The sequence below is a fragment of the Mytilus trossulus genome, chromosome 14 (assembly GCF_036588685.1).
Source record: "Mytilus trossulus isolate FHL-02 chromosome 14, PNRI_Mtr1.1.1.hap1, whole genome shotgun sequence".
Lineage (NCBI taxonomy): Eukaryota > Metazoa > Mollusca > Bivalvia > Mytilida > Mytilidae > Mytilus > Mytilus trossulus.
This window is the reverse complement of record NC_086386.1, coordinates 66,498,936-66,522,053: the sequence shown is the minus strand read 5'-3', so window position 1 is coordinate 66,522,053 and position 23,118 is coordinate 66,498,936. Positions and strand designations below refer to the sequence as shown.

Below are 23,118 nucleotides of genomic sequence, written 5' to 3'. Positions count from 1 at the left end.
AGTTTAAACCCTTTAGTTTCATGCTATTCCACAAATTGACACCACCAAATCATTTAGGGAATTTGCCAAAGTACAGATTCTATATTTACAGACTTCACCTCTTAGGTCCGAGACCACAATTAATTCGTAGTGCATTTCTTTTAGAACCTTAATTAAAATTAAAAAAATCCAACCTGCGCTTTCTCAATGAAATTTTTACAGTGTGTTGTACTACTTTTGGGACAAATTATATCACAATTATAGCAAACTTTATCGTCTTTAACTCAAAATATGGACAATTTTGTGTTTAGGGTGTCTTGAAATCTTTTGACAGCTTCCGAAGTGCTAATTTTTAACCTTTTTCCGCTGGACCAAATCACTACTTTCCTGTAAAATTCTGGACCCAAATATTTTTTACAGTATCATTTTATCCCCCTAATTACATTTTTAGGCATTAAACATGGAGAAATAAATTTAGTAGGGGTATCAAAATTAATGGTAAGTAACCCACTGTTAACACTAGGGACTATATTCGGAACAACGAAAATCAAGGGACGACAATTGTGGTCTCGGACCGTATTCCAGGTGTGTTTGATTGCCAATCTTGTACAAAAGAGCAGCAAAGTGTATTCCAGGTTGTTTGATTGCCAATCTAGTACAAAAGAGCAACAAAGTGTATTCCAAGTGTGTTTGATTGCCAATCTAGTAAAAAAGAGCAACAATGTGTATTCCAAGTGTGTTTGATTGCCAATTTAGTACAAAAGAGCAACAAAGTGTATTCCAGGTGTGTTTGATTGCCAATCTAGTACAAAAGAGCAACAAAGTGTATTCCAGGTGTGTTTGATTGTCGATCTAGTACAAAAGAGCAACAAAGTGTATTCCAGGTGTGTCTGATTGCCAATCTAGTACAAAAGAGCAACAAAGTGTATTCCAGGTGTGTCTGATTGCCAATCTAGTACAAAAAAAAACAACAAAGTGTATTTCAGGTGTGTTTGATTGCCGATCTAGTACAAAAGAGCAACAAAGTGTATTCCAGGTGTGTTTGATAACCAACCTAATACAGAAGAGCAGCAAAGTGAATTCCAAGTGTGTTTGATTGCCAATCTAGTACAAAAGAGCAACAAAGTGTATTCCAAGTATGTTTGATTGCCAATCTAGTACAAAAGAACAACAAAGTGTATTCCAAGTGTGTTTGATTGCCAATCTAGTACAAAAGAACAACAAAGTGTATTCCAGGTGTGTCTGACTGCCAGCCCACCTATCTTATACCTTTTATTTGTGCTACTCTGATCATCTATCTGTTTGTTTAAGGATGACAGACTTCTTTCTAATTCAATTTGACTTCTTTTCAAATCCAAAATCTCGTGTTCTTTTGACATTAAATTCTGAGATAATGAAACAGTTTTCTTAGTGTGTTGATCTACCTCTTGTCTAACTCTATAAAATTCAAGAAACGGGGATAATAAAATTTCCAGATTAAAACGATTTCTGAAAAAAATAAACAACTCTGGAATTCTGAAATATAGATTTCAAGCAATTGTTCGTTTAAAGTGTCAAATGCTGTTTATACATAAATACGTGAATACAGTGATGCTGGTATTCATACATTGTTCAATTTTGTGGTAGTAAACAAATAAATAATTATTATTGTATATAATTCAAGCAGACTTTTTTTTTATTTTCAATATTTCAACCGTCATCGTTGTATTTGAAAATATGTTTAAACCCTTGAACAATACCAAACAGTCATTTTGTGATAGTATTACAAAAACCGATATTCATAGATTATCGTTGATCATCTCAACGAGATTGAATTTCTCGCTTGAGCCGGTACGGCGAAAGTGAGAAAGGCAATCGAGTTGAGATGATCAAATATAATCTGTTTATAGCTATTTTACCTATGACGACGTTTGGTCAATTTCAAGTCAATTTTATTAGCAACGCTACGCGCGTCATTTGTTTTATCGATAATCTTCCATCTTAAGCGAGTAGCATGCTGTGAAAAAATATCACAAAAAAGGATAAAAAAAGAAAGAAGGAAAAAAGCACAAAATAGCGATAATACTAGTCGGCTGGCTCAAGCGAGATTATCAATCTCCTTGAGATGATCAACGATAATCTATGATTATATTTATTATCTGCGGATTATCCTAGACTGCCACTGGTACTCAAATCATTCCATCTCATCTCCCGATCCAAACTATTATAATATGACAAAATTCTGTTTGTTTTCTGCTTAAAAAATATCATTATATGTGACAAATAATGACAAGTATAGGAAACCAACTTAACATTCATATTCTTTAAATGAAAAATTGATATTCAAAATAATGAAAAAGAAAGCCGGCTATACTAATAATAAATATTGAGTAAGACAGGAGTTTTGAAGTTAAACAACGCTTGAAATGAAGTAAGACACCAATATATTGTTTATCTTATTTGTATATTTACATTTGATGCAATCGTGATCATAAGTAATATTTATTTCACTCATTTGTTTGCTAGTTTTACATTTCGATCTGCTATTTGGTGAATCCCATTTTTTCAATAATTCGATTTTTCTTAAATACAGGAAAATGTAAGTAAAGGAATATGAGCAATGTGAAAATCAAAAGTTTTAATTTGATGAAGGACGAACAATACGATGTCTGAGAATAGAAACTGACGAAAAAAAACATTCAATATAAAACTAAAGATTAAGCAACGAGAAACAAAAAAAGTCCATTTTCACATCTTTTTGTATACACTATCGACTAAAATGTATTTCTGTAAATGAATTATCATTATTATTATCATTATTAATATTATTGTTGATTTTAGTATAAAAATTTTACTGATTATTATTATTATTATTATTATTATTATTATTATTATTATTATTATTATGTTAATGATTATTATTAGGATTATTATTATATTTATAATTATGAAATGTTTAGTCACAAATACAAATTCTGACAGAACTTAACTTACTTGCTATTTATTTCATCCAAAAGAGATTGAACAGACGCTTTTTCTGCTTTCGTCACATTATGAGCTTCTTCCAGTTTCTTTATTTCTTTTTCTTTCTTCTCTAAAATTTCTTTTAACTGCTTCTCGGTAAGCTTTAACCTATAAAACAATTTGTTTGCTAAAAGCTTCTTTTCTTGAAAGAGATGGAACCTTAATGTTTTCTAACAATTTCTGAATTCACTCAAGGAAAATTTTAAAGAACTGAACATGTCTTTGGCGAGAAGTTCATCCTCTTACCTGAAACACTTGTAGTTGGAAAGAGATCGACTCATTATATTGCTAAATTAGACAAAGCAAAAAAGAAACTATAAAAAGCCATTGTCGCTTAATCATCTGTATTTTCAACAATTGACATGTTTTGTGTGCAAAATCGTCTTTAAAGGTAAATAACAGTATTTGGATCTAAATGACAATATCAGCAATGTTGACAAAGCTGACATATAACGTCATTAAATAGTCGACTGAAGGGCAAACACTTAAATACAGTTTCGATTTAGAATGTCAATAATTGACTTAATTGTAGATCTAGACCAGATCTTGATCGTAAAACTAGCCAGGTTACCATTATAATTTAGAAAACCAGATCGCGTTGTGTCCACATAAGATTCGTCGAATTTAAAATCTCAGTAGACCAAATCGATAAAAAAAAATGAAGAAAACTTAAAATCTAATGTAAAATATTGTGCAAAATCTAGCTCGAGCATATCAAAACTGGCTTAGAACATGTTTAATGTTTTGAATAGTTTAACAAAGTAATGAACAATAACCTTACAGATAATGATTGCATCCAGCTTAGATCATCAATAATATCTACACACTAACATTCAAATGCAATTTGTAACTTTTATTTTATACATCAACAAATGTAAATAAACAAATTTCATGTAAAATAAGTAAATAATCCAAGAAATCTTATTTTGAAATTTGTTAGGCTTTATCAAGTGTGTGTTGAATTAAAAATAATGATAAACCTTATCCCTTTTTTTATTACCAGCGATTGTATTGGTATACGAATGCGAAGACATTTGTTAATGCTAACAAGGACTGAAAACATATTTTGATAAGTTTTTTTCTAAGTTACTAAATGATTAATTTAATGAATATGAAAAGAAGGAAATGCAATTAAGCATAAGTTTTATATGATCGATAAACGCTTGAACCATTTGCATTGTACGTTAAACAATACTTCAATTTTAATCTAAAACATTTTATGCTGTGATAAAGATATTTCCTTAAACATTACCCTTTTTATTACCTAAAATGAAAATCATATATTTGTCAGTGAAGCATTGTCGACACTATCATAAACACCAAAACCTGACCATTCTTCTTTACACAAAGAAATTCGTGTAGTTTTAAGAGAGGCATAAGATACCGTTGTGAAATACAAAGGGTATCAGTCGCTAACAAACATACAACGCTTTGGAAAGAAAACCAAAGAAGGATAAAATGGCAAAGCATTCATTTACATCTAAATGATATTCAAATAAGCACAGTGATTCATTTCTTAAGGTGCAAGTTGAAACCTTCTGCTGATGTCTAAATGAACAGTTCGATAAACAACATAAATAAATGGAAAATTTCTGCACTAAATAGATATTATTTAAAATCAGGTATAGCAATCGAAGAATTATTCTTATGAAGTTAAGTTTTTTTAAGTGTGCGATGGATTTTTATCCTGTTCTTATTTCAAGCGAGTGTATTGCTATAAGAATGAGGCAACATTTGGTTATTCTAAAATTAACCGAAAAAAATTGAGTAGTTATTTTAGAGCGTTTTTATGTATTAAATTGACCTGTATGCACCAAATTAGCTTATCATTGTGATATTTTTGTTGATTTATCATGTCATTAAAATTGTTATATTCGATATGACATGTGCATACACAATGTTAAACTAACATTATATTAGCCTTCTTTATTAAATCATACCTTTCATTTTCGTTAGTTAACCTTGTTATTTGCTCTTTATTCGTGTCTTGTGCAGATTTGCTGAAAGAAAGATATTTTTTAAGTTATAAAAGAAAGATAACATTTAGGTAATAAAAACAGATAACTTTTAAGTAATAGATAAAATCATACATAGTGCAAGATACATAATTTTATTTATCGATTGTCTTTGTCTTTGAACTAGCTGTCAGTAACTGCAAGTACTCTCTGATCTGTACTTACTGTATTTTTTTTATTGTTAGTGATGAGGGATGGATACATATATATGTACCCTGCCACGTCTAGTTTTGGTTTTTGTTTGATATTTTTGTTTAAGTCGATCTGATAATTTAATCTTTTTTCTACTTATCTATATAGTTTGTTTTTATGTTGTGCTATTACACCAAAGTTGAAGGATAGATGAGGTTTGAACGCTCACAAATATGTTCTTGTGTACTATTATCTGTCTGGTTTTATTTTTCATTTTAAGCAATGATGTGGTCAGTTTATTTTTGATTTATATGTTTGACTGCTCCTCCGGTATCTTTCGCCCCTTTTTTAAACTTACAAATTAGTGTGTTGGTTTTCGCATTTGAATTGATTCATATGTGTTACGTCGAATCCTTTTATAGCCGACTATACGGTTTTGGTTTTTTTTTTTTATTGTTGACGGCTGTTTTGCCTATAATTGCAAACATACTTTAATTTGATTTGGTGGACAGTGGAAATAATACAACATCCCCATGTTTTTACATTACACAATGGATTTATTTTTGCTGATTGTCAAAGGTGTTTGAAAAATAAATCATTACAACCACCATAATTAAAGGCGCGACTACAATGAACAATTTTCATTAAAAAAAATTATAACAAATTTCAGTTAAGGACGTATTTAGTATTTAGAGTTAATACTTTAAAATTTTATATTTAAAAGTCACCCTTGAAAAAATATTGAATAAGCAATATTACAGCATACAATAACCAGAAATGAACATATACACGGACAAATCCATCTTACAACAAATTATAATGGATTTTAAAACATCGCACACTTGTTTATTGTTAAATATAGTATGGTCGCCAATGGATATATGTTGTTGTTCTTTCGCTGGGTTAGTTTATGTATAGCTTTCCTTTCTTTAAATTAAAACGGTTCAAGTTGATTTTATTGACAGATGAATACGCATCAGTGCCCTTGTCATATTACAGCTTTTTGTTGCACCTTATTACATAAGTCAGGTGTTTTTCCTTTTCAAACAAAATATTTTATTAACCCAAAGAGCACTCACTTTGATTTCAATTCATGGATTTCTTCTTCTAAACTTGTCGTTTTCTTTGCCAGTTCCAAATTTTCTTTTTCAATTGATTTTCGTTCACTGGTTTCTTTGTCATATGATTTACTTTTTTCATCCAGTTGTTGTTTTATTTTTGAAATTTCCTGTTGCGATCTTTAAAAACAAAACTGCAATTAAGCTTTATAAGAATACAAGCTAGAGTGAAAGATCAAATTAATTGTTTGTAAATTAAATACAGTAATAATTGAAGAAAATGAAAAATATCAGTTTGTGATTTATCTTCTTTTTTTTCCTTTTTATAATCTATTTTGCTTATACATTGAGTAGTTTTTTGTAAAGAGATGCCAATGATTACATCAAACTTGCATTCGGTTGGTTTTGGTCAATACTTTTGTCAATCTATTGCATTTCATGTTCACAAAAGTTAAGTTGACAAATTGGATATTACTCTCATCAAGTTTTGAATTTAATGATAATCATTTGTATAACTCTTTGTTATGACATTTTAATAAATCCTGCAATTCAAAATTAGGGGCGTATGACATTTGCGCCGATTTTGAAAATGTCCCTTCTTTCATTTGCGCCGATTTCATTTTTCATTTGTGCCGATTTTATATTTTTCCTAATTGGATTTACAGGTAAGTTACAGGTAAGTTTATACTTTGACATTGGTCGATCACAGAGTATAAAGACTAGTCAAGTGACATTGTAATTGGTAAATGGCTATCCCAATGTTTCGGGTTACCATTTCTTTCCCTAAATGAAATCGATGACTGCTTCACGTTTGAAATTGTCTGACGACAAAATTGTCACGTTTGAAATTGTCTGATGACAAATTTCATACATTCGTAGACAACGTACAAGTACACATTCCATAACGGTCAACCATTTTCGATTTCAACTTCACCATGTGGGACTCTTGGTTTAATAGCTCCCTTGTGAGAAAATGCGAACTCTAGAAATGCCCCCCACCAGTACGTATGCCAGACAAAGAAAATGTGGCCTTCTTTATCGACAATTACGCCAAATATAGAAGAGACGAAATCATAAGAAAAGAATATATTAGATGTATTGATTACTACACATACTCGGCAAAAGCAGATTTATGATTTGAATGTATTCCGTTTTTATGGATTTGAATGCTGTACATATATTTTTATTTCGTCATTTTAGAATAAACAAAGTGCTTTTATCTTAGGTTTTTACTTCTTGAAAACAGGAGACAACAGTTATATGCATGTTATGATTGACAATTCATAACATAATATGTACAACTGGCTAACGGAAGAGGTCTTGAATGATAAATGAAAATAACATTACTGGGATGGAGAGTTGTCTCATTGGTACGGAAGCCGATAAGGGCCATTCAAAAAAAAAAAATATGTCGTTATTACGACATAGCATGTCGTAATTTCGACATAACATGTAGTTATTACGACATCGCTGAGTCGTAATTTCGACATAACATGTCGTTATAACGACATCTCTATGTCGTAATTTCGACATATCATGTCGTAATAACGACATCACTGTTTTAACGACATAGCTATGTCGTAATAATGACATCGCTTTATTTAAAAAAAAATATGTATTATGATTGGCAAGAGACTAAATGACACAGAAATTAACAATTATACGTCATCATAATGCCCCCGATAATTAGAAAAAAAAGCCCCCGCATAGTCAGCTATAAAAGAGGGAGGAAAGGTACCAGAGCGAGAGTCCTCGAAATGCTGTGTGGCAGACAGTGTTATTATTTAGTTATTAGCTCCCTTGGTAAAACTCCAAATTTCATATTTAATGTGTTCTATTGTTAATCAATTTACATGAAGCTAAAGAAGTATATATTTGTTAATTGCATAGCTTTTGCTATTTGAATTCATTGGTTAAAGATATTTATTTATATTGTAAAGTTTAATATTTGCATTGTCGAAAAATCTTTGGTTACCTTCTTTGGATACCTTCAGTGAGAAACTTATATATTTTATAGATACCAATTTAGATTAACAGTGCCTATCGTGCTCGGGCTGTACAGTCTAAAACTTCAATTTTTGATAGATTAACAAGTTACCGGTCGTTGAAGAGCTATGCAGTCACACATGTTGGAAGAATAAAATGTGGAATTATAAGAGGACTTAATTTGTACAACCAAGTCAAGCCAAGCTTTCCATCTCCCTGTAAATAAGCGCAAACTACATGGCTTCTTGGTATAAGGGTGTATTGAAGTATTGATTGCTCTATTTCTACTTTCAAACGTTAGACACGCGCGATGTTCCTACAACCCCTAGGATTAAAAAGAGAATCTTTTCAAAATTTCATCCGCAAAACAAAATAAAAATGTTAGAAAAAACAAACCAATATTAAAACAAAGTCAATATATGTTTTGAATTATGTTTTTACAGCTCTTGATCATCTCTTAAGTAATATCTAGAATATTTGAGGATTAAAATAAGAAAGCTATGTGAAAAAAAAACGGATGTCCCCGTTCAACGTTACATTCATGTAAAACTGTTTTAACTCTTATGTATAGTGATCCTATTTCTTATTCTCTGATCTTCTTGATTCTTGACGGGAACAACGACATGTGTCGGTTCTTTGTGGCGTTAAAGCAGTTATTTTACCAAATTTCATTTGACTCGACTGCATATTATAGCAGAAAATGAATTAAAATAGTAAGACAATAATAATATCTAACAAAAGTACAAATATTTGCCTCATGTGAGTTCACATATTGCTGATTCAATAAAATCTTCTCTACACAGTCGTTTTTCAAACTGTAGCCATTTTGTCCAAGTTGATATTTCAATTTTCAAAGCAGTTAACGCGTATTTTTTATAATTGATCAAAACAAAAGTTTATTATACGAAGAGTAAAACATGCCGACTACATATTTGGGTCTTAAAGGTATAAAATGCTTCCATACATTACAAAACGGTAGCCAATTTTCCCAAACGTCTGAAAACGTCTAAAATCCTAAAGACGCTAATTTCCGACGTTAAATGTGCTAAAGTTTCAATTAAATGTTTATGATAATTAAAACAAATCGTGTTATGAAATTTGGAAAAAGATGTTGGTTGCTGCCGAAAAAGAAAATGTGGCTATAGACTCCGCCCGGGGACATAGGTTCGACACAGGTTAAATTTTGAGATTTTTATTAATTGTATAGCTTTTAACGATTTATTTAAAAGAATTTGGAAATGGGGAAAAATCCCATTATATAAGATAAATTGAAATTTATGTAACGAAAGTACTCCGAAATAGATCATTTAAAGTCGTCACTTCAGTAAGGTGCAATCACCACTATCAAAAGACTTAATACCAGTTCACGGAATGTTTTACTTCGCGATTTGTCCTGCTATTCATGTTATAGCTGTCGTGACAGTGAAAGTAATTCCTGTACTAGCTAAGCCGGAACTTTTCGTCAATATAAACTTGTGCATAAAATCGAGGTAATTGATAGACGAATCCCAAACAGCGACGAAACCCGTTTCCTCGAATGAAAAGAAACCCGGGATTATATTTTTATTTGTCGTTTTCGATCCAGGAGTAGATTACTATATTTTAAAATGTATATATCTGCAGATGACTTGGGAAATAATTATCAAGCCAAGGTTCAAGTAATTGAAGGGGTGTATTTCGACAACTTATGTGCCAGGGAAAATACAATTCTATTCAAATTTAACCAAGAGTAAAAATGTTCGATTTACTTGCAGAGTGTCAGATATATTTGTATTGGGGATGAATTAAGATATAGAAATTTTACAATGACAGATGATATGCAAGCAACTTGAAAGTTAAACATCCTATGATAAAAAATATGAAAACGGTATACATGTACTTCCGTCCCATCTTTCCTTCCTACATAACTTGCGACAGTACTGCATTTTTAGTTGAAATGACTTAAAGGGTAAACATTATTATATCGATTTCCACAACTCGAGGTAATTTTGGATAAAATGACATCACAAAACGAACAGAACCAGAATCAACCAACAATATAAAAAACCGAATAAAACTTGCAAACCCTCTTCGACGCCGTATTTTAAGTGTAACGTGTTGTAGGAACATCGTGCCCAACGTTTGAAAGTAACATCATAGCAATTAATACTTTAATACACCCATCTTACAAGAAGCCATGTAGTATGCGCTTATTTTTAGGGAGATGGGAGGCTTAGCTGGCAAGTTTGTCTCACATATTCGAATAGTATTATCTACCTTATCTGGGTTTTTTACTCATTCAAACTTTAGTTTATTAGCCTCCAATTTTTTTATAAAATATATAAGTTTCTCACTGAAGGTTTCCAAAGAAGGTAACCAAAGATTTTGCGACGATGCAAATATTAAACTTTACAATATAAATAAATATCTTTAACCAATGAATTCAAATAGCAAAATCTATGCAATTAAGCTTCATGTAAATTATTTAACAATAAAATGCATTAAATATGAAATTTGGAGTTTTACCAAGGGAGCTAATAACTAAATAATAACACTGTCTGCCACACAGCATTTCGGGGACTCTCCCTCTGGTATCTTTCCTCCCTCTTTTATAGCTGACTATGAGGGGGCTTTTCTAATTATTGGGGGCATTATAAAGACGTATAGTTGTTAATTTCTATGTCATTTTGTCTCTTGGCAATCAAAATACATATTCTTTTATATATAGCGATGTCGATGATATGTCGAAAATACGACAAAGCGATGTCGTTATAACGACATGTTATGTCGAAATTACGACATAGCGATGTCGTAATAACGACATGTTATGTCGAAATTACGACATGCTATGTCGTAATTAAGACATAAAATATTTTTTTGGAATGGCCCTATCGCCTTCCGTACATTGGCACTCATAGCACATCTTCTTATATCATTTCACCTGTAATTTACCTGTAAAAAAATCGGCGCAAACGAATGAAATGCAAATCGGCGCAAATGCAAAACGCCGAAAATTACATATTAAAACCTGTCGACTTTTAATAATATTCTTTCCATTAGCACAAGACACGGAAAAACTCATATTTTTTTTCATTTAATTAAATACAATATGTTGATGAAGCTTATCATTTTTCCCTGGGTGTCGTGAAGTAAACATTATTAATATTTAATTATGTTGATAATACTTGCCTCACATTCAGATCAGATTTTTCCTTCTCGATATTATTTGTCATATTTGCTATCTGTTCTTCTAATTTCACTATCCTTATCAAAAGAAAGTTATTAAATATCTACAGAAAATCTTTTATCATTTAGGTTATCGAACGAAAATGTGTTCATTTCTGTTGTGTTTGATTTTTTGTATACGTTTAAATACGTGTTTCACCATGTACCTTCCTGTTTTATACACGTATAGAGTAAGCGTTTTACATGAACATATATCCTTTTTTAATGTTGTTAACATGCTTTATAATCTACTTCTCGTGATTCAATTGTTTAGTTAAGAAAAAAAGGAATTGATAACCGAAACAAAATTTTAAAAAAAGTAACGATGTAAAATATAATATAAATTGCCGAAATGAAATATTTTACATTTTACATTCATTTCTTTGTTTCCTACCTATATATTGGTTTCCAGGAAATTTAAAAAAATGTTTGTAGCAATATTATAAACAGCTGCACCATAAGCATATTCTACGATCCTAAGTTCGACCATCAACCGAAATTCGAAACTCCAGTATAACAAAGTGAGATTATAAGACAGATTCGTGTGAACAGATAAGAACACATTATTTCACAAACTAACACCAAAATTGACAATCACTTTGAACTGCAACTTGGAATCCGCTTCTATTACGCTTCACTCATAAACAAAATGTAGTAGTCAGCCGAGAACCAGTTCATTTGTACTGCCGAGTTTTAAAAAAATGTCCAATTCACGAGAGAGCTTCCTTTCAAGTCCAAAGACTATGTTTACAAAATTCAAAATTAATTATAGCATATATGTTTATGAAAATTCAATACTAAAAACTTAAATTATCAACATATTTTCTTTTAACTATGATCATCTCATAACTTAAAGTTTAAGTTTGCACTGTGTAATCAGGAAAAATTTATGAAAACTATAAAAAAAAAAAAAAAAAAAAAAAAAAATAAGAAAAAAGTGGGATATTTGTCAATAAGACAACTCTCCACCAGAGACCAACTGAAGATGAAGTTTACAACTATGAGCCATATATCTTTCAACAATGAGCAAAACTCATACCTAATAGTAATTTATAAAAGGTCCCGTAATGACAAATGTAAAATAATTCAAATTAAAAATTAACCGTCTGATTTATGAACAAAACGATAAGCAAAAGAAAACCCAAACATAGCAACAAATGACAACAACAAAATTACAGGATCATGACTTGGGAGAGGCACTTACATCATACGACGGGATTAAGCGTGTTTGATTGTGCGAAACCTCTCCTAACCTAGAACAGTGGTGTAACAGTAAAACATCAGAACAATCTATAAAAAAATCAGTAAAAAAAGGCTTAACTCATATCGATACATAGCAAACAAAAAACTAAAAGAGAACACAAAAGACAAGAGGAGTACTCACAGTTACGGGAAAGCTAGTTTAAAGCCAATAAAAAAACAATGAAAAAGGTATGTATATGAGACTAAATATAGGATACAGAAGTATACCGCTGTTTAAAAGTCATGATCGATTGGGAGAAAACAAATCCGGATTACAAACTAAAACCAAGTGAAACACCTCAACTATAAGAGGAAAACACCGGAAAAAACAGAAACACTGAGGTACAACAACAACAAAAAAACGCCAACACAACATATATAGAAACGAATTATTTGATAACAACTGCCATATTCCTGACTTGGTACAAGTATTTTTTTTAGAAAGATGGTGGGTTTAACATGGTGTTATTGCTAGCCAAACATCGCGCTTAATGACAATGTAAAAAAAATACTGCTAAAATGACAACATTTCACGAATGGTACATCACAAATAAATGCAAGAACACTCAGAACTGAGAAATACATAAATGAATACTAAATGCATATAGTACATTTCGGCTGTTAACCACATAATAACAATGGAACTCCTACGTTTACTTGAAGACAGTACACAGCAACAGCGTAATATAATTACGAACTGTGCGTTACATGTATGTATCAACGACACAAGAAGTGATATCAATCAGTCAGTGCATATCCACAACACAATAAATTTGATGTAAAGACGTCATTATCGGTCAGAGAAAACATGACATTGTGCAGTATTTTTTTTTTTTTTCAAACAAAGTTTTCACCAAATTGTCTTATAAATACTCAATCACGTAGTTCTTTCACAGTAAGCAAAGGTTTCAATAGTGCCAATATCACATGCCAAAAACTATACCATTATGGGACAATAAAAGAAATATTCATTTTTAAATCGTAAACAACGAGATGCATAGATAGAACATGGTTTATGTTCGTCTCCGTGGGGCTCATTACATTTCTCTTGTTTTAAAACAATGTTCGTGTATAAGAAATATTTAAAACAACCTATAAGTAGAAGTGTGACATTTAAAGGCGTATCGTATCTGTATCTAATATGTTGACGTATCGGAACGTATCTATTATTGATTATTGCTTAAAATTGATTATTTACGTGTTTCAAAAACCAGTACATGAATATGTGACTTTTTTTTGTTATTTTAGATGTCTTTCGGTCATTAATACACTCTTGTTACACGATAGTTGGGTCGATGCCACTGCTGGTGGAGATTTATTTCCCCGAGGGTATCACAAGCCCAGTAGCTAGCACTTTTTGTGCTGACATGAATTGTATTGATATGGTTAAATTTATAAATTTACTGTTTAAAACTTTTTGATTTTTTTGAAATACTAAGCTTTTCTACCTCAGGCATAGATTACCTTAGCTGTATTTGGCAAAACTTTTCGGAATTTTGGTTCTAAATGCTCTTCAACTTCGTACTTTATCAGTCTTTTGTAGACGAAACACGCGTCTGGCATATATACTAAATTTAGTCCTGGTATCTATGATGAGTTTATTTTCAATGTATGTTTACTCGTTTATATGTATACACTCGATTTCTAAACCATCGATCATCACTTTTCAGACATGAATTTTAATGATACTAATGCAGATATAGTTAATGAATGAGCCAAAAACTATTATTATAATTTCGAGAACAGGGATAAGATAGGGAACAAATAGGGAAAGGCTGATGATTTTTTTTTGTTCTCTATTTGAAAAAAAAGTATTGTCTGCTAAATGTTTTAAAATTTGTATCAGTCACCAATACGACTCTGCTTATCTTAAATAATACATTTATAAGCAAATTTAAAGTATATGTATAGATATTAATGTCAATGTTAATTTTATTTTTTTTATAATTCAACTTCACGCCTGGGTAGTTCTATTGATTAAAATATCGAAACATATACAAGTATATAGATTGACACGAATAACACGTGATTGTTAAATGTGTGTAGATGTTAGCTTCTTCTGTCGTCCATGCTTTTATAATTGTATTATAGGTACTGTAATTTAAATATATATCGTAGAAACATCACTTTTAGGGCAATACATGTAACAATAGATATAAGAAGACAGGTTTTTGACACACAAGAAGCAAGTATATAACTACATGTAATACATCTATTAAACAATTATTTAAAACCAATACAGGTGTTAAAAATGAAGGAGACCAACAATAGTCATCAACCTTTATTTTTTCCCAACTCTTTCCCCTATTCTCTATAGTTTCTCACGAAAGCTTTCTACTTGACAAGTTCAAAATGTCTTCCAAAATATTTTTTTATATAATGCTTGCATACAAAAATGAAATTTTAATTTACTTGCTATGCTTTAAATGTAATATCACATACTTGTTTTGTAAGTTATTATCAACCTTCGTCTCTACTTGGTCTTTGGCTTTTCCACCTTGATTTTCTTTTTCCTTTTTTAATTCATGCTCTAATTTTTTCATCTTTTCTTTTATTTCATTGAGTTCTGTTGTCTTACTCAGTAATTCAGACTGATATTTTTTATTGCTGTCATCAAGCTTCCTAAATATAAAATATTAATTTTATTATTACAGACAATCTAACACTGACTGATAGCGCTATTGGTGTGTGAAAAATAAACAGTACTTTAAGGTTTCTAAAGATTTTCAAAATATCCGAAGTAATGCCACGTGTACTGCGTAGGATGCAACACAAAATGTAACCCTATTTATTGGAACCCTTCAAAGATATCGCATATGCACATAATATTCATACTAAAATAGTCTAGTTTTCATTTATTTTAAATAGTAAGATTTCCTTTTCATAAAATATGTCATTTGTTTAAACTCAAAAAGGTCAATTAACCTTTTCTCTTACTTATGTTTTGTATCTTGAATTAACTTTCAATGCTCTTTTCGTGTAGATAATAACAAAACCTAGTATTAACCCAACTCTTAAATCGTATTAATCGATAAAAAGGCGAACAACGTAACAAACCAAAATGATTGATGAGACAATGTCTTCGATCTTTCAACTGAGCATAAGGAATAAAAGTTTATAGCGTAGATAAATAACGGTTTTGCCTGTACCAAGTCAGGAATATGACAGTTGTTATCCATTCGTTTGATGTGTTTGGACTTTTGATTTTGCCTTTTGATTTTTGATTTTCCTTTTTGAATTTTCCTCGGAGTTCAGTATTTTTGTGTTTTTACTTTTTGATATTAATGCAAAATTGTAAAGATTGTGATAGAAGATTTTTCAGTAATGTCGCTAAATGCTGAGAATGCTAAATGAATATATTTCAATACGCAATTCTGAAAGTACTGTCTTACTGAAGAAAGAATGATAGTTGAAAATGTTAATGACCGGTTAGTTAGAATACATTTTTTTTAATGTGTTTATTTTTATAATATTTAAAACTGTTGATTTTGTGGTTGTAATATTTCAAACTGTTGATTTTGTGGTGCTAAATACTTAATGTCATATATAATGACTGATGTTTAATTCTAATTTTCCTCATTCAGAAAAGTTTACAAACCTTCGAATTTTTTAAATACTAAGGCTTTTCTACCTCAGGATTAGATTACCTTTTAGAAATTTTCTGTCCTCAATGCTCTCAACTTCGTACTTTATTTGGCCTTTTAAACATTTTCGATTCGAGCGTCACCGATGAATCTTTTGTAGACGAAACGCGCGTCTGGCGTATATATAAAATCTAAATACATGTATCTATGGTGAGTTTATTGACAGAAACCTCAAGGTACGTATAACTATGTTATATTTACTTTTGTTCGTCTTTGAATTTGGTTAATTGTTGTTCAACTTCCTCGTTTCTTTTCGTCAAAGTTTCAATTGTCAATTTCATTTCAGATATCTTTTTTTCAAAATCCAAAGTGTTGACTTCATTTTTATTTTCGCTGCAAAACAGATAACTTAGATGTAAACATATATCCCCTAAAATATTCTGAATACTTGACTTTTTTTATATTTAACATAGATGAATTGAAGTTAGCGGCATTAAAATTTCCCATATCATTCAGTTGGTCGTTAATATCAATATTTGGAATACTTTGAATATAAAGCAGACTTCGATCCTTCTCTCTTCAATATCCTTAAACTGAAAAATGATTGTAGAGTAATACAACATCGTCATTATATCTGTAAGAGAAATGGGTTTTTGTTTGTCTCTTATATGATTTTTTATAAACTTTGCTTCATATGTAAACAATAATAACAATTCAGCAGGAAGGGACTCAAAATAAGTACCAAATATATGTTCGAATATTAATCGATCAAACTTAACAAACATCTTGCACATCATAAAGTCAACAATTTTACCTCGGTTAAAAGAATGAAAAAAAAATCCCTAGAACTTGTGATGCATACCGAGGAATAGTCGCGTTCTTGACAATAACAAGAAATTCTATGCGACTGTCATACAAGTGAGAGGTTTAGCTTGCTATAAAACCTGGTTTAATATCCAATTTTCTTCATAAAATAATGCCTGTTCCAAGTCCGGTAAATGACAGTTATTATCGAGTTGTTTAATGTGTTTGAGCTTTTGATTTAGCGATTTGTTTAGGGATATCAGTTTTGAATTTTCCTCTGAATTCAGTATTTTTGTGATATTACTTTTTTATACTATTGGCAAGAGTTCGAGACAGTGAACGAGGTCATTATAGCAAAAAGATCAGTTTTTTTTCATTTCTATAAAGAATTCACAACCACGACAAACACGGGTACATTATCATCATATTACTTGTTTGATGGACTTATGTGGTTATGATTTCAACAAGTTAGAAATAAATTATTGTGTTTTCCGATTGATTATTGACCATTTGCACCAATATAGAAAGACTATAGAAAGGGATATGGGCTTTATCTTAACTATATCTAGATCAAAGAATCTAAGATAGAAATACTATCGTGGGAATTTTTAATATATGTTATAAAAATCTGCATCATACTAGTAGATAGAATGACTGTCGATGGAGCATGCAGTTCTTGGAGAAGACATGTGCTTCGTAGACAGAATGACTGTCGATGGGATAAACAGTTTATTTGTAAGAACTCCAATGTTCGGTGTAAAGTTTAAAAAAATAACGTTTCAAAACTATTTCTTGCATCTTTTACACATGCTTTTACATTATAAAACGACAATCTGTGTGATGGGCTTTCAATAATAATGTGTCGACTACTTTTCATTATTTCATCTTGTTGTTCTTTTTAAAAGCAACCTCAATTGTATTCCAAAATATGTATTAATCAACTAACCTTTCTTTAGTGTCAAACTGTATTTCAATGTCTTTTCCAAAGATTGGATCAAACTTCACCCTGTAAAGTGTGTATTTACATCATTTAAAGTGGTGTGAGATTCTCCAGCTTTTTGGAGGCTACTCGGAAGTTGGTTACGGTAAAAACAATATGTCTTGCAAGAAAAAACCGGCAATGATCCCATTGGCCTATTGATATTTTAAAGCTTGTCTGTCAATTAGTTTGACTGTTAATTGCGAAAAGACGCCTTCCCTGTATAATCGTGAGCGTGTCATGTTTTCATTGATGTATCTTGAAACAAGCTCGGTGAGCTATCACTTTAAGTATATATATATTTGAACATATCATGAATAATATATCATACTACAGTTTGGTTCGTATGAAAAAAGACAGGCGAAAGATATCAAAAGAGAAAATTCAAAATTAAAACAGTAGAAAAACAAAATGACAACAACCTGCCTAAAAAAGGAAAAATAGACAAACAATAGTACACAAAGCACAATATAGAAAACTAAAGACTTAGCGGCACGTACACCACCAAAAACTCGGGTCGACTACTTTTCCAGAAGGGTAGGCAGATCCTGTTTAATATGTGGTACCCGTCGTGATGCTCATGTTAGTACAAACCCGATAATAAGTCTAATATAGTAGATCACATTCGGGCAAGGGGACGGAATCGTAGTTACGATAATTAAAACATCTCCGCTATCATCTGTGAAACGGATATTTCATAACAGCCAACCAACTCGTGATGGCATCCTTACTACTAACGAAGGTATGATTTCAACTTCACCATTTGGAACTCATGGTTTAAAAGCTACCTTGTGAGCAGCAACCCTCTGTCAAGGATATCATGATAATAAATACAAGCCCTGGAATTTCGTATCAGCTAGCAGATATATACTCCGTATGTAAGTGCAGATGGAATGTGGAAACATAGAAATGGAAGTTCATAATTTTAAAGCCAAAATCGTCTCTTTTGTCGTCAATTTTAACTTTCAACCGGCCATCATTGTCAATAACTAGATGTAAGTAAAGATAACTAAGTTACTGGATATGTTGTATCCTTTATCTCAAGTTCGATGGGATATCACTAAGATATGAAAGGTTTCTATCAATGTTCGTGTACACCTCCGTATTACCTTTAGAATTCATTATTATTTTTAATGAAGAATATTTTTAAAAGTCAAAACTCATCAATAAAAAATTCAAAAAAATCCACTCGCTCAAATAGAACAAATAGAACAATTATGATATTATACATTTTTTGGTACTTTTCGTATTAATTGTAAATAAATTGAAATAAGTAGATGTAGGTGAGTTAGTGCATACAAAAAAGAATTATTACAACTTCAGCTGCATTTTGCTCAAAAGTAATCGTAACTATGTGCAAAGTATAAACAGTAGCATCTTTGCACATACACCTTTTATGAATGTAAACAGGTTTTCAATTCTCGAAAGATATCAAATCCATTTTGCGACCCAAAAAAGGACAAATTGAGCATAGTTTTACACATACTTACAAATAAGAAATATTGAGTATAAGCAAGTACCACAAACAAATTAACATAAAAAGTATTATTCACATACACAAAAGATGCAGTGAATCGTTTGGTTGGTGTCCAAAAATTACATAGAAAATACTAACATGGTCAGGAATGTGACCGTTGTTATCAGTTCGTTTGGTGTGTTTGAGCTTTTGATTTTGACATTTAATAAGGGACTTTCCGTTTTGAATTTTTCTCGGAGTTCGGTATTTTTGTTATTTTTTTTTTTTACCGTGAATATTCGAACCAAACAAAAGAGTCTTTGAGTGCGTTAAAAAAAGGGTACACTTACCCACATCGAGTACATAATTCCTTTAACAGGGCATCATATATCTGTTGTAAAGACCTTAAAAACAACATATATACAAGATGGGTGAAACGTTTCGTACAATAGGATAATTATATCATGCTTTATAATCTGATAAAATTATTACAATTGAAACTTAATTCACACGATTTACGGAGTTGCATTTAATCACACTACCCGACATTTTTATATTATTTTTAAAATTAGGTTACTGATGAAAAATATATTTCCTACTTTATCTTTTATAGAATTTATCCGGGAAACGTATGTCATAGGTCAACCTGATTTATTTACCGAGAAAAAAAAGCTTTATCTATTTTCTTTTTAATTATTTTTATCATTATAACAGAAATACAAGATTCAGCAACATTAAGTTGAATTGCTATAAAGTGGAACAAAATGTAAATTGGGACTTTTTAAAACGATTACTCGATAATCACATACAGCATCCAGATCAAACTAAGACGGACAAATAAAAAAACCACAGTCCACAAACACTACACAAAATACTTATTACTAAGCAACACGAATCTCAACAAAATACTGAGTTTGAATTGCCAATTCATAATTTAATATTCCAAGCAGAATAAGAGATTAAAAGCTTACTCTGAAAATTTTCTATCTGCTGATATATTTTTTTTCCTGTGAATTAGAATAAAGCAAAATAATCATGATTATTTGATAGTTTAAATGTTAATGCAATTTTTTGGCGACAATGAAAATGTAAACGTACGACTGTTAATTAAGACATATGCTCAGATTATCCGGGTAACGTAAATTACAATTACCATATATAGATAAAGAAGATGTGTTATGAGTGCCAATAAGGCAACTCTCCATTCAAGTCAAAATTTGAAAAAGTAGTCTGATATAAATGTTACCAGTTTAATCCACACAGAAGATGTAGCTCTTTCGTCCAAAGCCGTAAAACCGAGGATAGTTGTTACACGTTCGCAGTGTATAGGTCTAAACTGAACTGGGACAAAAAGTTTTATGTCAACCCCAACGGAGAGACAAACGCACTTGATTAAAAATAAAGACTGTTAACGTATGACAAGATGAATCATTTTCCTCGGAGTTCAGTATTTTTGTGATAGTCTTGGAAAATTGTATACGTAATTGGAGCCTGTTCATCAGCAGCGGCTCCAACAAAACGAAACCGCTGATGATAAACAGTATTACCAAACAAATCTAACAAATTGGTTTCAAGCGCCAGCGATGAGTCTCATGTGGAAGAATGCTCGTCTGGCATAAAAAATATTCAGAAGTCGGATATCCTTGGAGAGCTTTTTTCTACAATATGCAGAAGGGTTTTTTGTCTCAGTTCTTGGTTAATACCTTTTTTTTGCCAAAACAATGCATGCACTATTATTTTCAGGTAAAATATGATGGCTTATGTATCTAAATAATTTAAATGAAATTTTAAGTAATTTGAAAAGGCCAAATAAGTGGTTTTGTTTTATTTTAGCATCCTCCTATACCATTACATACTAGTGTCAGTTATTTCATTGCATTTTCGGGGTCAGCTTAACAAAAACAAAATCACGTCTGTGAGTTATACTTAATCAACAAGCAATAGCAATCTATGTTTCATCTTTAATCTTACGCTTGCACCAATTCAGTAATTCTGGATAACCAATGATCTTCTAAATCCTCCGGTCTGGAAACAATGAATTGTAAATTTAAATTATTAAGAAACTAAGGTTTCAACTCCCTCAGGCAAAGTTGGCTTTAGATGAATTTGGCTAATTATTTTAGGCATTTTTGACATAAAGCTCTTTACCATCTTCGGATTTTCGATTTTTTACAATAGATATAGGAAGATGTGGTGTGAGTGCCAATGAGACAACTCTCCATCCAAATAACAATTTAAAAATTAAACCATTATAGGTTAAAGTACGGCCTTCAACACGGAGCCTTGGCTCACACCGAACAACAAGCTATAAAGGGCCCCAAAATTACTAGTGTAAAACCATTCAAACGGGAAAACCAACGGTCTAAAGCTGTTTTGTGTTTTCAACAGACGAACATTCTATAATCTTAAAATTTGATGGCTTAGACCAGTAATAACTTTTTATGCATGTTTTACGCAAAGTTCATCTGCTATCAGAGACATAAAACACTATATTATATAAGTCTGCTGCTACAGTTTAGGATAAAATGAAACACCTTCTTTTACTCTTAAACTAAAAAAATTTCGTTCATTTCAATCTGAACATGACTGCACAGTTGAAAATCCAGTCATATTCATTCAATAGTTGTATATGCCTGAATGACGGGAGAAAGATACAAGAGGGACAGTCAAACTCATAGATCGTTAATAAACTTACAACGCCATGGCTAAAAATGAAGAAGACAAACAGACAAATAATAGTAAATAGCCACAACATAGAAAACTAAAGATTAAGCAACAACCCCACCAAAAACTTTGGGTGAAATCTGCATCAGAATTTTGCATTTACATTATTACGCGAAAATATACTTATCGCAAAATTCGTGAAAATAAATACACCGCGAAAAAAAGTACATATACAGTATAATGTAGATAAGTTAGGTGTAATTATCTCTAGTAATATAAGAGGTACATAGTTTAAATATTAAAGAAGATGATGAACAGAAATATAGTGAAACAAGGTCATCTAATAACTTCAGTGGCTCCATGTTGAAGTGTAACTGACAACGCCATGACAGTGGTTTAAGGTGTTACATATCACAACTCTGTAAAATGAACTGAACGTTTTAAACACGTAATTTTCTTTTTTTCATTTGCAATTTTCTGATTATTTTGAACAGTTTTCCAATTGATTTACAAAAAAAAATGTATCTGTCATGTCTGAAAAAATAATTATCTAAAACTTACGAATTTCCAGTGAATAAAAAAGAGTCATCTGTTTTAGAATCTTCATTTCTGCAAAAAAAAAATCCTTTCTAATGAAAGAATAATTCATCGACATATATATCATTATAACTGTTCAATTTCAATGAACTAGCAATGTGTTTATGTAACTAACAAACATTTTATAGCTGTTGACCACCTTTCATTTGCATTACAACTTTTATTCGAAAAGGACTGAAGCATTCAAAATATATAAGACAAAACAAGCAGGGGTGTCGATAGCATTATATGTTGAAAACTTTTACTTAATGTTGTATAAATATAGAGGTATGTTGTGGAAGTATGGTTGTTGCCAGACATAAAAAGCTTTTCCAGTTGTACGTGATTGTCTGTCATCAACAGTAAGTTTAGTGATGTAAACCCAGTAATTTCGTCTTGCAGTATCAACGTTTATAATGGTTTACAAACTATACGG

General features: G+C 31.1%; 1 protein-coding gene across 2 annotated transcripts in view; it reads right to left on the bottom strand.

Annotated features, from left to right (window-relative positions):
- LOC134696333 (dynein regulatory complex subunit 4-like) overlaps positions 1–23,118 on the bottom strand; it is a 45,506-nt gene that overhangs the window by 11,869 nt on the left and 10,519 nt on the right. Inside the window, exons 4-15 of one of the 2 annotated variants that reach the window (XM_063558059.1) lie at positions 22,668–22,715; positions 21,414–21,467; positions 20,414–20,449; positions 19,793–19,846; positions 17,954–18,013; positions 16,465–16,596; positions 15,062–15,241; positions 11,342–11,416; positions 6,209–6,367; positions 4,923–4,982; positions 2,953–3,090; positions 1,249–1,416 (exon numbers count right to left, since the gene is read on the bottom strand). In XM_063558059.1, the coding sequence (XP_063414129.1) occupies positions 1,249–1,416; positions 2,953–3,090; positions 4,923–4,982; positions 6,209–6,367; positions 11,342–11,416; positions 15,062–15,241; positions 16,465–16,596; positions 17,954–18,013; positions 19,793–19,846; positions 20,414–20,449; positions 21,414–21,467; positions 22,668–22,715 (1,164 nt within the window). The remainder of the gene's footprint in view (positions 1–1,248; positions 1,417–2,952; positions 3,091–4,922; positions 4,983–6,208; positions 6,368–11,341; positions 11,417–15,061; positions 15,242–16,464; positions 16,597–17,953; positions 18,014–19,792; positions 19,847–20,413; positions 20,450–21,413; positions 21,468–22,667; positions 22,716–23,118) is intronic. The other variant, XM_063558060.1, reaches the window with a different exon arrangement.